Source organism: Manacus candei, unplaced genomic scaffold (genome assembly GCF_025592945.1).
Source record: "Manacus candei isolate 608988 ecotype Guabito, Panama unplaced genomic scaffold, ASM2559294v1 h1tg000023l, whole genome shotgun sequence".
NCBI classification, from domain to species: domain Eukaryota; kingdom Metazoa; phylum Chordata; class Aves; order Passeriformes; family Pipridae; genus Manacus; species Manacus candei.
The window spans coordinates 17,687,293-17,702,902 of NW_026138071.1; the positions used below are offsets into that span (position 1 = coordinate 17,687,293).

General features: G+C 37.8%; 1 protein-coding gene across 9 annotated transcripts in view; it reads left to right on the forward strand.

Moving 5' to 3' along the window:
- PARD3B (par-3 family cell polarity regulator beta) overlaps nucleotides 1–15,610 on the forward strand; it is a 393,203-nt gene that overhangs the window by 282,869 nt on the left and 94,724 nt on the right. For 7 of the 9 annotated variants that reach the window (XM_051786819.1, XM_051786818.1, XM_051786820.1 and 4 more), the window contains one exon: nucleotides 13,434–13,544. In XM_051786819.1, the coding sequence (XP_051642779.1) occupies nucleotides 13,434–13,544 (111 nt within the window). Of the gene's footprint in view, nucleotides 1–13,433; nucleotides 13,545–13,869; nucleotides 13,931–15,610 lie in introns of all 9 variants that reach the window. The other 2 variants (XM_051786824.1, XM_051786825.1) reach the window with 1 other exon arrangement.

A 15,610-nucleotide genomic window follows, 5' to 3' on the forward strand; every position in this document is an offset into this window, starting at 1 on the left:
TTCAGACTCTCCATTCTACCTTCTGGATATTTCTTGAGCAAGATACCTTTAGGTATCTTTGTGTCATTACTTTTCATTTTCATTTGTTTCAAACAGTACTAGACACATTATGTAAGATTAAATTCTCACTGTCCTCTGCATAACAAGAAAGTACCCAATTTGGAACCAAATTTCAACCAATCTCTTAAATACTAGCGATTTTGGTTAAAGATTTCCAATAGAAGTACTGGGGCATTAGCTGGCTTTTACAACTCTGCTTATTTGGAGAATATGCCAGCTAATTGCTAGAGGAAGTGTGTCTAATAGTACAAAAGATGTAGTTGTTAATTCCAGCTATTGTGAGTGGACTTGGGGGAAGGTTTTTTTCAGATGTACAGCTTTCCAGTTATTGAAATTCAGGACCTTGGATTTGACCATGATTTCTGCTTCATATTCCTGTATCCTGTGATTATTTTTTTCAAGGATCTGGACTGTATTTATATATTTGTGATACTTGTCTGTTGAGCAGCTGCTGGAAAAGAGACAGTGGTACAAGTGAACAGCCATGTACAAGTGAGACAGAAGATGACAGGAAAAGGTTGTACTGGAGGGAAAGGGGTAAAAGGATTTCATTTTGCCCACATGAGAAGAAAAACAAAATTGAGGCCAGGCAACTGGGCTTTTTAGTTATAAGACCATGACAAAATAACATCGTGGCACTATAAATTAATAATGCAACTTCATCTAAAACTGTACATCTTTGGTACAGTTGTCTAGATACACAACAATAGTATGAGACTACAAAGACAACTCAATTATCATGACAAAAAATCTGTTTTAAATGTTGTATCTAATAAATCAAAATAAATAGTAATATAGAAAGATCAAATGATGAGTGGTATATATAGTTGATAAATTAGCTGCTCTTTTTCTCTCTTTCCTATGATAGGAGACCAAGGATACAGCCAGAGAAATAGAAATGAAGATGCTTAAATTGTTTCACAATCAGGTCTCTAGTTTGTTTTACAGATTAAATTCTTTCAGCTAAATGTAATTCATCAACTGTGAGCACTCGTGTGGTGAAATTTGTGTTCATATGGTTGTGGGGTTTTTTATGCAGTAAACTTTTGGGACCGTTGCCAAAACATGTTTTCCAAGAAGTGCAGGGTGGCTTCTCCTCCCCTCTGCTTGTGAAGGTAGTTTTGAAACAATGATTTATCAACTTAAGAAACAGAAATAGTACATGTGATCAGTTGCAGTTAATGATGAATAAGCAGAACGTTCATTGTAATGAATACTGATTGTTTTCAGTAATTCATGGGTAACTTGTAAGCCAGAGTTTTTCTCTACAAATTATTTGATGGACGACGGCTAATCTCTCATACATTCAAGAAAAATTGTGATTGTATCAAGCACAGTTTGGAGACAAAAGAGAATTAAGTTCATTGACTGACTATACACCCTGGAGTAGTTTTTTATCAACACCATTTAGTTTTTATTCATGCAGTGATACTGGCAGCTCTTGTGACAAAAGTTTTAATGAAACGAGCGATAGACTTCATCTGGATTCTTCAGCTTTCTATGCTGATGTGGGCTTTGAATTTAACATTTGTTCTATCACCCTCATAATGCAGGTCTTTTTTGGACTAACTTCTTTAAGCTAAGACTGATAACATTCAGAATTTTTAAGGTATCTGTGCTCATTTTGGTCATTAGGTAAAATTAGCACCAGTAGTTTGGTATTGCAAATAGTCGAATGAGTGAATATAACCTTAGGACACGGAGCTGTGGGGGTAATGAGAAAGGAAGTCAAAGCCTCTGTGTGGTGAACAAAGCTTTGCTGTATCTGAACAGGAAAGCATAGATTTTTCTGTGCATTGTTACACAAAAACTAACTGGCTGATAATACAAACACTGATAGCAAATAATTATTTTTAAAATTGTGTATGAACATCTGTGATAGGGAGTCAGTGTGTGAAAGGCAAGAAATAGGCAATAAGGAAAAAGTTTTGGGAATCTAGGCTGTTTATGGCGTTTGTGCAACTTCCAGCTACGTGGTTCTAATAGCCAGCAAAGTAAAAGTACTTTGTGGTTTTAAACGTTATTCTAATTATTTTCTCTGACTTTGTCCAGTAAAATGTATTTCTTTATCTGATTGCACCAGAATTACTTCTTTTAAGGTTCAAGAAACAGGAGTGATTGCCAGGTTTTCACTGAAACCTGACAAAGACATTTGCTAGCTCATAGTTCATGAGCAATACTTTTGCAAAAAGATATGACAGAGCTGTGTAGTTCATGTAATTGAAACTTTCAGTGACTTAGTTCTGATATTTATTCTTTATTTATAAAGTGGCACTGAGGAAAATTTTTAATACCTTCAGTTTAGTTTCTCAGCCTGATGAGTCTGTTTTTTAATGACTAGATGAAACCTTCCCCATCCTGAACCATTGTCCTTCAGCTACCAGAGCCATGCTTTGTGAATGTCATTGAGCCCTTTGCTTTTTCCTGTATTGGTTAGTCACTCTTTTGGCATGAAAATAGCAGTCCTGGAGGGTTAGCAGTCTTGCTGACTGGTTTTTATATGTGCCATCTAGAATTACTCCTGCTGAAAATAACCAGTAACCAAAAGCCACAATGTATGAGAGATGAAAATACTTTCTTAAATCTTTCTTAAAGCTTAAACTCAGCTATAACTAATCAGTTTGATTTCTAATAACTATTTTCAAAATCCCCAAAAATCTAATGGCAGAATAGCTTGGCAAATGCAGGCTGAAGTTCGTCTTCCCTGAACATCACCATTTCCAAGCTCCTGCTCCTGACATTTTGCTTTGTGTCAGGTTTGCTGTACCGAGGAGAACAGGGAAGAGCTTCCTCTTGAGAGTTGCGGCAGAGGTTTTTGCTTAATTAACTGGCAGAGAGGATGCCTGAGAGTGACAGACAGTGCCTCCTTCAGTCCCCAAGTGAGGGGTGTTAATTTCCTGTGAAACACAGGGGAACATATTCCCATCAGTGTGTCCATACAACTCTTAGTGATGCTAATGAGAGCTGGGTGCTTGTATCAAAGGGGAAATTGCTATCTGTGTGCCAAGACTGCATCCCGAATCAGTGAACAGTGGAATTACATCGTCTCACTGGTTCTTTTTTATGGATCGTGTCTTTCAGCAACATCATTGTTTTTTCTTCTGTTGCTGTAGCTATCCTAAGCAAAGTTTTCCTAAGAAAAACCACAAAATAATCTAGTATCAATTTTGTCAGTATGCCACATAAAGTGCTGAAAATCTGCAATTTCTGGGAAAATAGCAGAGGGGAATTTTGGCAGGTCAAACGGGTTCTGCTAGTCTTGCTCAAAAATAGTGGTGAATTTGTTTCATGCAGATAGCTGTTTGTTTGAAAGCTTCCTTTATTTCAATATGAAAGTGATTCATCCCCCTAATCCATCACTGGAATTCTCTGCTACCATCCAAGACACTTAAAGGAATCACATTTACAGTTCTAATTGATAGCCACTGTTTTGACAGGCAAACAGATTTCTCCTCCCAGTGGCTTCATGCAGTTGGCCTCCAGCAGACCTTACCATTAGCACAATTCTACTGAAAAGAATATAGAAGCTAATAATAAATCTGTAGGGAAGGATGTTAACCACAAACTACTATGTCTAATTAGTAATGTACAATAGCCAAGGCCAGGGAGGGAAGGTATTATTTATCAGAAGAACTGATTTTGACAGTTTAAAAATGCACAAACATCTATTATTTGTTATGCCAAAACACATCTTTCAAAATACAGTATATATGTAAATCTCTTACTTTGGCATTGTTTTGAATGTTACTGCTTTGTAAAAATGCCAGCTATAGTAGAGGCAGAGAGGTGGAATTTGTGATGCTTTAACTTTAGAAGTCCATTGTGAAACCTAAAAGCAAGTCATCATAGGTCTTTTCTTTACCTTTACAATCTCCCTTTCCTATTTAAGAGCCAACCCTCTCCCTCTTATAAGTTTCCCTTCGAAAACATCTCTTCTCTATGAACTGTCTCTTAGTTCAGAGTTTTTCAAGTTCTCTGAGCTTGAGCTCAAACACAGGCTAATGCCTCCCACTGAGAAAGAGTCGAGACCATTTTGGTAGCTCCGCTACTGTGGAGATCTCTGCATGTCTTTGCTGCACATTGCTCCTCAGAGGCAAGAGTGCTTGTGCCCAAGACATTCCTTTTGTGCAGTCTCCAGTAGAAATCTCCAGGAAGAGGTATTTTTGTAGCAGTGCAGGAGTAGGGCATAAGAAAGGAGTGTGGAGCAAGGAGGAGGAGAGTGTGTTAGGGGAGAAAAAGGAAATTAATGAGAACTTCAAGGAGATATGGGGGACATAGTCAAGGGGAAAAAGAAAAAGCATCATAGCAATCTGGTTGGAAAATGAGGCAGGTAGATATGCAGTGATAATGTAATCATAACTCTGAAGTGATCAGTAGACAGAGAGAATAGGATCTTTTAAACTGGGCAAGTAATTTTTACTCCTCCTGGCTCAGTTTCTTCGTTTTAGAATGGATGTGATGAAATACACTCAACATTAACTGCTCATTAGAGTCACTACATTCCATAGAGAATGGAGCCTTCATGAAGTCTGGGGTGTTGTCTAATTTAAAACATGGGGAGAGGAGTCCTCTCTATTCCTGCTATTTTTCAAGGGTCATGTTTTTCCTTGGAGATCTCGTTGGAACCTGCAATGTGCAGTTTCACTTCATGAAAGTCAGATAAGCCCCAACAAATCCCCACTGTGGCATGTAAGGGGAGGAAGGCACGTGATTTGGTTGAGAAGGTGAGCACTGCAGTGGTGAGATGATTAGCAAGTCTGACACCTCGAAATATCATGGCTCTGAGTGCAAATGTAGCAGGTTTTCAGTTTTGTTTTGCAAATGTCGTATATTTAATTTGCCTCATGAGTTTTGTATCCGCAGTTCTGATAATGTCACAGTTTTATATTGTTTTTCCATAGCCAAGAGGGCTGAGCAAGAAGTTTTGTAGTGCGAGTGGAGACTCATCAGTAGCTGAAATACTAAGAAAAGCACCAAATACCATGAGAGTTATAAGAAAAATGAAAAGTCCTTCCCCTGATAAACATGCATAATACAAACATATACTACATATATATGTAGTTGATACTTTAGTGAGTTCTGGGTTCATGTGGCTAGTAATAGGGGAAAGAGACACACAGCATAGGAGAAAACATGAAACAGAGAAGAAGAAACTCAGCAGCCTGTTCTTGTCATGTTTGGATCTCAAAGAGCTATGTTTTAGCTCCTTTCAGTTGGTCTTTTCCCTGAAAGACCACCTTCAAGTGGTTCTCAGTCAGAAACTGCATTTATTTTTTTTCCTGCCTGACAGAGAATAACAAATTTCCAGAAAAATTAGTAACTGACCTAACTGCCTACTTCTCTCTTTCTTTTATTCTCTTTTTGTGAAGAGTTGAGAAAATGGGTTACTACAAAATGGAAATTAAGAAAGCAGTCAAGGGCTTAATCATCTGGTCCTTTTCCTTTGCTTTGAGTATGGAGTTGCCATGCCCAAGCCATGGGTGTGATTGTCATGTTCCTCTGGGCTTGGCAGGTTGGCATTTGCAAACTCCATACAGAATAGGTATAGCAATGTTTCTCTGCACTGTCTGAAACAGAATTAGTATTCGCTTCAGAAAAAAATTACTTGCTTGTAAGGTGGAACCAAGAGGGGAAAATGACTGATGCTGTATGAATGTAGGGACAAATAAGAATATATGGGAATAATTTCTTACTTGGTTGGAGGGTAATTCCACAGTCTGGTGGACAAACAGGCAGGGCTTGTTGCATTGGACAGACCATAAATTGATTTTTTTTTTTCCTCCTTTTGATCAAGCTGTAAATCACAGCTGTCGTCATTTACTGCAGATTTTTTTTTGTCGTGTATGTGATGTGGGATGCAGAATTCTTGTCCTGGTGACCAAAAAGACTAGCAACATGGTCATTGGATGATTAAAACATCATTTCATGGAAATAGATGCACAGCTGCCATTCAACATCATGATTTTCCTGGTCAGATAATAATAGATAATAATTTATAAATGATTCAACACTAAGACTACCTCAGCATGTTGTCTAAAAATAAGTTTCTTGAAGTATAAAGGATGACTCTTGACATCTGCCTTCTATTGTCTATATTTACATATTAGTTGATGAGAGTTATTCCATTCCATTGGTTCAGTGGATGGACTTCATTGTTTTGCAGCAACCACTTCTAACTCAGGTGCCCCAAGTCCTAGGGTTCCATCACGTTCCTTGGGGGTTGTCTTTGGTCATTTTATATACTGCAGAAGTAAGATTTGATATATGGTACAGCTGAATGGGACTGCCCCACTGGTAAGAATCCCCTAGTACCTAATTACCAGAATGAGTTATAGTATATGTGTAGTATATATATACTTCTATCTAAATTAAGAGCAAGTTTTACATTTAAAAAATAAGGTTATGGGGCTCAAAGGCTTTCAGAAGATGGGTAAGAAGATTTTGGGGTAATTGTTTAGACTGCCTCTGCTCTGCAAAAATTTCTAGGCAGAAGGTCGACCTCTTGTATTTCACATGGCAAACAGCCTCCAGTTTTTTATCTGATACTGAAACACAGATAATATCCGAGGCAATGATACCAGCAATGAAGATTTTCCTTTATTGCTGTCCATATGGTTGATACTCTCAGAGTAAACTTCTCTATGTAATTTAGGGCTTCTGTTTGACATTTCATTTCTATGTGTGACCCTCTCCACTGAAGATTATGGATTATTTACCTGTGAGGTGTTACAGCAAGCAGCTTCTCAGATTCAATGCTGGGAATTCTTTCATTAGCCCTTAAAACTCTGAACAATGTGATGATCCAAGCATTAATACAAATGTGATTAACTGTCTTTTCTCAGCTTTGTTTGCTTTGTTCTACTGATGCCTACGAGTTACATAATAAGTAGCATGTACAGGGTCTGCATTAAAGGCACTTCCACATTGTAGCAGACTTCATGGCAAATTTATTTTCCTTTTAGCAAAACTTCAGTGGGGAAAAAAATTGCACTGTTGATTTATTTTGAATGAACTCATGGAAGGCTTACGAAGTATGCCATGTGGAAAGCTCCTTGAAGTGCTGAGGGTTAATACTCTCTGCTCTTAATTTCAAATTCCAGATAAATATGGTTTCAGCTTTGATCTTATCTGGACTAATTCTTTGTCACTGTACTAATTAATTCAGCATGCTGCAGAAAAGATGCTAATTTGGGCATCAAAGAAATAAACGGGTGGGGGGAGGTTTTGTTTAATCAGAGTTTTAGAAAGATAAGTTTTACTCCCATTAGGCTGGTTCTGGAAGTTCAGTCATTTTATTCTAGCTCCAGCAGTCTGATACAGTAAATAAAAAAATAAATTAAAAGAAATTTAAAAATAGCACTTGTTTGCTTTATTTTGACATAAGAGGAGCATAATAAGGTGGATTTCTTTATATTTGCAATTTTTGCATAACTTCTTTTCCTGCTGATCATAATCAGTTTTACTCTGATAATGGTGATTATCTCCCAAAATATTTTGAAGGTGGCTAAAGGTGCCTAAGCTTCCCTGTTTTTTGCTGCAAGAAGCTATTGCTTTTGCTGCTCTCCCCTTGGTGCTGCCCTGGGAATGAGCTCCAGCAGTGTTCATCATCTTATCAGGGCTTTGCTCTCACCCTGCCAAAGCAGTTTCAAAACCTGCTCCCGGGCAAGGCTTTGTCATGGGGAGGTCTTGCTGCAATAGGTCTTGCACACTAGACGGGAGGTGACATCTCAATGTTTCTGAAGCTAAATCCTCCACAGAGGGAATGGGATCCACTCACTGGAAGCATGGGCCTGGCAGAGGGGCAAGGAATAGAGATGCTTACCCCTCCCGGCTGTCCTTTTACCATAAGTTTAACTCATGTCACAGAGGTACTTTCATCTTCTGGGATATTGGTGAAGATTTGAAGATTATTGCCCGTTCTCAAATTGTCAAACCTGTTTTACTAGAACATGTTCTTTTCTTTCTGTAGCTTTTTCAGCCATTGCAAAATTCTTGGTCCCACTGGCGTAATACTCAGTGGCATACTTCTGTCCATTAAGTAAACATTTAGTAACAAACCTTTTAGGTATTTAGAGAGGCACTAAAATGTGAAAGATGTATTTCATTAATGCTGCTATTAACATAAATGTAAAATGAGCCTGGCCTGTAATCACCAACAAGTCTGACTCACTAAGGATCTTTACAGCAATGTTTAATACTCTGTAAAAGTGTATGTATGAATGTGATTAATCAAAGCACAGCGCTGCTTCTAGAGTATTTCTTCTGCCATAAAAGCTGAGTGATAAAATAACTTAAAACACACGGTAGTAGTGGCAGTTAATAAGCTTTTTATAGTCCCTGTGTGGACCTGAAAATCATACCTTATTAGTATCTTTATCTTTCTTTCTCACTCATTCATTCTTACTCACATTTAAATTTAATTTTAAGGGTTATTTCTAGTCTTTCATAAGGGACATGCTTTAATAATCTCAGCATTTTCCTCCATTTTGCTGTGAAATGACTAAGAGTCAGAGCTTTTCTTATATGTACTTTACAGATCACTCTGGTTTTTTACAGATAATTTCTGGAGATGTAAAGATTTTATGACAGTGTTAGGCTTTGTATCTTGCTTGACTGTGTCATAGGCTCTCTTGAATTAATTTCCCACAGATGTTTGTACTTTCATTATGCACCCTTTAGCTGCAGTGGCACCTCCTGATCTGGGGTAACTGAATTGGCTAAGAAATCCAAATGACTGAATTTAGTCAGCAAGCTGCTTAGGGGTTCCACCCTCCAGATGTTTCTCCTTCTTAGAAGTCTGATACTTTATAGACCTGCCTGCTTTTTAATCCTTGATGCAAATATCAACACATTTGAGATCTGGAAGGCCCCGGCTCCACACAGAAACGAAGTGTTGCCATGACCACAGTTTTAGGTCTTGCATGCAAGACATTTATCCCAAGTATAACAGAGCAGGTCTATAGTAGGTTTGTTTTCATTTTTATCTCTTAGAATCCTTGGAAAGAAACATGCAAATGCTTTAATACTATAGCCAGTAGAATGGCTATAAATACTGCAGGAAGACAACATATCTTTGGTATTCAGATACTTTATTCCCTTAATGTTTCTAAGGGGAAAAATTTTAGTTGTTTGCAGGGCACCTTTTGAAATTAATAGAAACAGGATAATGCCTCACTTTTGCACAGCCTGTTTTCAACAGTCACATATGGGCATTTCCCATAAGGATGAAGTGCTCAAAGGTCTGATCACATAAAGAAAATCCCTTTATGCTTTATTTACAGGAGGACTATGCTCTGAGTAGGTGAAATATTAACTTTTCCAACTGAAAATTATACTAAGGTTAATAGGGCTGTAACATCTTTAACAGTACTTCCCAGGCATTTACTGTAGATAATCAGAGAGCTGGTGCAGTCACTCAACCTGGGAAGACATGGATTTATTTCCTTACTGTCATTACGATTACCAGTGGTTTCATTTGACATAAACTGATTATAGATGCATATAGAATGAGAGGATACAGCTGATCCATTTGTTTTTAGGGTCTTCTAGTTATATTTCTCCATTTTCTATATAAGGTCTTCAGAGTAATAAATCCATCAGTAACTAAGTTCAAGGAGTTTGACTGCACAGTATAGCAAAACAGACATTTTAAAAATTCGTGTACGTTTTTTCATTAATGTTTTTATTCTGCTGACAACAGTATTAATACAGAAGGCAGATTTTACCACAGTTCAATTATTTGTTGCCTGGAGAATTGGAAATTTCAAATCCTAAAGCCATTCAGTTTTCGTAGAATTTTAATATGGATTTGATTTATTCCATAGTATAATTTCGACAAGAGATTTTATTCTGTCCCTGTTGAAATCAGTGTAGGGCCTCACTCCAATATCAGTGACAACATGATCACACCTAGTTGGGCAGCAAGTAATCTTACTACTTTTTTTGTTGTTGTTGTTCCTATAGGCAGTAGAGAACCAGTAAACCTGTAGTGCACAAACCCATGCAAAATTACCATGAGTGGAAGTTAATTTTATCATTGGAAGTCCATGGTAATTAGAATGCATCAGTGAGCAGGCCATAAATTTTAGGACAGGGTGTATAAATTCAGGCAGAGATGATACTGGGTTCTTTGATGTTTAAGGTTGTCTGCATTTTATCACTTTTCTTAACAGTGTTAAACTTTTTGCTGCTTTTATTTTCTGTTTGTGCAAGAGTTTGTTGAACTGAAAAACATAACAGTAAGAGAATGGAATGAAAAACAATAATAAATAGAATGGATTTTTATGGTATAGCATTGTGTAAAAAGAGGCAAAAAAACCCCCACATCTGAATATTTCCCTAGCTGTGAGCAATGTGCTGCATATTTAGTATAACAGGTCAAATCTTGTAAGCCTGCTCAAATCCTATCTGAAGCCAAAATTAGCAAAAAAACCAGTCGTAGAATGATATAATGGTTTGGGTTGGAAGGGACCTTAAAGATCACCCAGTTCCAACCCCCCTGACGTGTGCAGGGACACCTTCCACTTGACCAGGTTGCTCAGGGCCCCATCCGCTCTGGTTTTGAACACTTGCACCAGTGTCTTACCACCCTCACAGTGAGGAATTTCTTCCTAATATCTAGTCTAAACCTACCCTCTTTCACTTTAAAGACATTTATCCTTATCCTATCACTCCTTGCCCTTGTGAAAAGTCCCTCCCTAGCTCTCTTGTAGGCCCCCTTTAGGTACTGGAACGTGCTATAAGGTCTCCCCTGGAGCCTTCTCCAGGCTGAACAACCCCAGCTCTCTCAGTCTGTCTTGGTAGGAATGGTGCTCCAGCCCTCTGATCATCTTTGTGTCCCAGCTCTGGACTCACTCCAACAGGTCCATGTCCTTCATATGTTGGAGGACCCCAGAGCTGTATGCAGTACTCAAGATGGGGTCCCACAAGTGCAGAGGGGCAAAATCACCTCCCTCAACCTGCTGCCCACGCTGTTTTTGATGCAGCACAACAACAAAAGTTGTTTTCATCAAGACTAACTCACTATTCCCAGTTTATAATTACACCGGAACATGCCAATTTTATGGCAAGAGCAGCTCTACCAGCAAACAGCAATGTTTTTGCAGAAAGCTGTCATGCTGACAATTATTGCAATCAAAATTGTCACTTCATTTTATTTAAAATGTATTTCCCTAGTAAGCAAGAAATAATATCTAGACTTGAAAAGGATGTATGCTGAAGATTTTTTGGGATTTTTTTACATTTCTCTCGAGTATGCAACATATCCAACTTCAGCTCCCTGCAGCAATACAAAATGCCCAAGAATAATGTTTTCAAAATCAATACATGCTACAGTTGAATATGAGACTCCACAAGCCCATAATTGAAACTCTGGGAGAAAACCAGGCAGCCGGAATATAAACAAAGTACCAGAGTTGGACTATGACCAAGATGCAAGTGCTAATTCAGCCTCTAGAGAAAACTGCCATGAGACCTTCCCTACCTGTGCAAGAGTCAGAAAGCAGGGGTGTTCTCGGAGCAGGCTGCTGGTGCTCATCCCCAGGTGACTTGTTGTTTGGCTGCCTGGCATCTCTGTAGAGAGCCATACATGCAGTTTTATCTAGCTTTTCTTTTTACCTGGGTCACTTCATATCTATAAGCCCTTCTCACTCTATATGTACAGCCTCTCTCTCTTGTGTCTCCTGTCTGCTGCCTTCACTGCCGCCACCGCCTTCTGATGGGGTTTGTGACTCCACAGTCTCTTGGAACCACTGGAACTCAGAAAGTAGCAGGGAAATTGGTGTGCTGCTCTACACTCAGGAAAAGCAAAAGTGTGGAAAGTATGTGCTGTATTTCTGGAAGCACCAAAAGGAGTAGGGACCATAAAAAAAGAACTGAAGATTGTTTGTAGATGAGATGTATGTATGTTTTGAGCCAAGGATCCCTCAAAGAGTACAAGACACCATCTATCTTCATTGCTACACATAGGAAAAAAGAGAAAACAATGCACTGATAGGACTCTTTCTGCTCCCCAGCACAGTCCATGACAGAACTATGATAAAGCATCTCATGTACCTGTAGTATTTGCCCTTTTTATTAGCACCACATGCTACATGTCTGTCTCTTGCAGCCATCATTCCAAGTTCATATTGTCTGGGAGACCTACTGCAGAGTTCCCGATAACTTTGTTTGACCACAAGCTCAGAATTATTAATTAAATTCACAAAAAATTCGGATCCTTAGCTTATGAGCCTGACTTGGTATTTGCAAAATTTCTGCTTTCATCAGCGGAGAAACCTGAAGTCAATGATTTACAGCTTAAGTATATGCACAGTAGTTCAGCTATTCCACTTGAGGCAGTTTGGGCTGACATGAAAAATAAAAAAAAAAATCACCAAGGAAATGCTTCAGAGTTTCACAGAGGAGTTTGCAGTTTTGAGTCAAAGTAATTAGTTTGCAATATAGTATTTTTAATTTAAAAATAATTACTTTTCTTTACATTATTGTCATGCATGCAAGGATACATTAATTTGCAGGGGAAGACAGACTGATCATTTACTTACTTGTGGAACTGAGAATTTCAAATTGGGGGAGAGGAGGGAAGCTTTATATACCTTTTGGTCTATACTTAATGAGCATATTTGACCCCAGTATTTTATCTAACTTCATCAGAAATTAAATGCAGCTCCCCAGTTCAGCCACCCCTTGTAGGCCATGTAAAGCAGACTTGTTATGCATATTTGTACAGTGTATAAAACAACAGTGGAAGCCCTGAGCCCACTGGGGCCTCTGGAGGACTTTCACAGCATAAATATTACATGATAGTATATTACTAGGCAGAAAGAAAACCCTAGAAGTTTAAAAAAGAGCTCTTAGGAACTGTCTCGTTTTGTACTCTTGGAACATAGATTTTATTCTTTCTGAATTTAAGCAAAGAACAAATCCAGAAATTATGGTCAATCATGAATGAGAGCCAGTAGTTACTGTTAAGAGCAGAACATGTGGTCCAGTCTGGCTGCTGACACCACAGCCACTGCAGATTACTTTCAGAAACTTTGTCCTGTGGCAAAAAGAACCTTCAGCCACTTTAATATGTGCCATATTAATATTCCAGCCCTGCAATGCCTTGCATTTCAGGGTTGGTGGGACTTTTCAACTTTGTTTCAAGCAATTGCTTTCAAAAGTACACGGTCCAAATCAATTGTAATCAGTCCTTTCTCTTGCATATGGCCCAGGTAATATTGATAACTTATTTTGCAATGTGGGAAATTTATGAGTGACTAAGATAAAACCCCAGTGTTTTTATTGTCGTAAAATTTCTGTGGTTTAGATGAGTACTGGTTTTTCTTCTAGTAGTTATTTCCTCGTGACTCCTTCCTTGATATCTTTAACAGATTTGGAAAGAAAAAAGAAGATAGAAGTGGGAAAGCAGATCAGAAGGGGAATACAAAGCAAGGCATGCTTAAAGAGGAGGAGCTGGAGAAAATGAAAGATGAACGTGAAAGGTGAGTAAATGGCAGCAGCATCTTTGTTCATTGAGTGAAAAACTTCAGAGCAAGTGATTGCCTGAAGTAACAGCCAGCCAGCCTGGCTGGAGATGTTCCAGACCGTGCCTGCTGGCAGTCAAGTCCAGGCAACCTTGAAGTCTGCTGTTAATTTTTACTATTTTTCTACTTTAAAAGCTAGTGAGGTATCTAGTTGCTGTAGTGCTGTTACTGGATATGCTTAGCCAGTGTTTTAAGTATTTAGTTCATCTAAGTTAAGTAGTGTCAGGAGAAACTTTGTACCATTTGTTTTAAAATTTCTGTGCCGTGTCCTTGATTTTGCCAGATTGATGAGTGCCTTTATTTTAAACTGCTGACTCCCAATTTGGATACTGGCAATTTGAGAGGTATGTGTCCTTCATTTTAAAGAAGCCAGTGTCTTTTATTAGGATCCTGGCAAGCTAAGAAGCATGTATCCCATCTGTTAAAGGACCAGTGTCATTTACTAAAATGTTGGCAGGCTGCAAGGAATGAACCCTTCTGTCTAGGGGTCTAATGTTCCAATTGGACACAAGATAATTGTTCTTAATATTTCTTTAGCATTGCATGCTTTTTTTTTAATTACAGTCACTGATTGACAGTAACTTGGTACGGCTGCATTAGAAACTGGCAGCTCAATGTCTTCATCATTCTGGTTTCTCTAGTAATGATTTAAGTTTTGACCTGGAAGAGTTTGTGACTGAAATGGAGAACAGCAGGTGTGTTGAGAAGTGGATGAACAAGATGATATTTTTAACTCACTTATTTGATTCTTCTTCTGTAAGGCACAGGAATAGAAATATCACCCTTTTATATCAGATAATATCAGGTAATACGTCTTATATGTTTGGAGGATTCAAATTTAAAAATAAAAAAGAAAAAGAAAAAAACAAAAAGCCACAAAACCAAAATAAAATTTAAAAAAATTTAAAAATATTAAAAAAAAAGAAAGAAAAACAGAAGAAGAGTGAAGAAATTTTCTCTGTTATCCTCAAAGGAATGCAACACATGCTGTAAAAACAAGCAAGAGCATAGCTCTGTATGTTTGCTCACATAAGACTACTTACAGGCTGATGATTGAACCCTTCTTGAGTTGATCATAAAACAGAAGAGATTTTATTATCAGAGAAAATTACTATTATTATTATTATTATTATTATTATTATTGGGAAATTATATAAAGGAGTTACTTCTCATGTGTGGGTAAGAACTGTTTGTAAAATTGATTAAAATCACTAAGGAAACATTACCTGACTTGAAGGTAATTCGGTCCTTTTGCTTAGCTGTTGACTGTTCATCTAGTGATGATGTTCAATAAGACAAGTTTTATAGCTCTGTCCCAATATTTAGTAATTCTGTAATTTAGTAATTCTATAATTCAAGTCCAAGATTTTAATGCACATATTGGCAAAGAAAATCCTGTGGCACATCCATACCATAGATCATCTGTTTCTATGACTTCACTAGCTGCAATCCTGCATACTTGGTCTCATATTTATGAAACTAAGCTTCACTGAAGCTTAGTAGAACACAGTCATATTTTCAAATCTGTTCTCGTTGAGACTGAAATGAGCGTATGTTAAAACTACTGGAGGCGTAATAGTAGAACAGTCTACAGAAATGTAGAAAGTTTTGTCCCCTGATACCTGTGATCAAATCCTGTATTTAACAACTTGAACAAAATAGAAATTGCTTTTCTAACGCTTAACCTTTCTAGAATTAACACACACCTAATTTTACTTTTCCAAGATTAGCTGTATAAATTCTTGTTCAGATCCTCAATCCAATTATTACAGTCTTAAAGTCAGGCTTTTTGCCCAAACAGTTTTCTTAAATGCTGACTGCCTGTGTATTTTAGGATCTGTCATACTGAATGATACTATACTTTTTCATCTGACCTTTTTTTTTTTTTTCACAGACCATGTTGTCCATTTTGGACACTAGTGGGAGAGTTTGGAGTAGTTGATTTTTGGACTGGGTGTGACAGGATTAATGATCAAATACTTTTCAGCATCTTAGCAGCTGTGGAACTCACATGGTTTTGGATG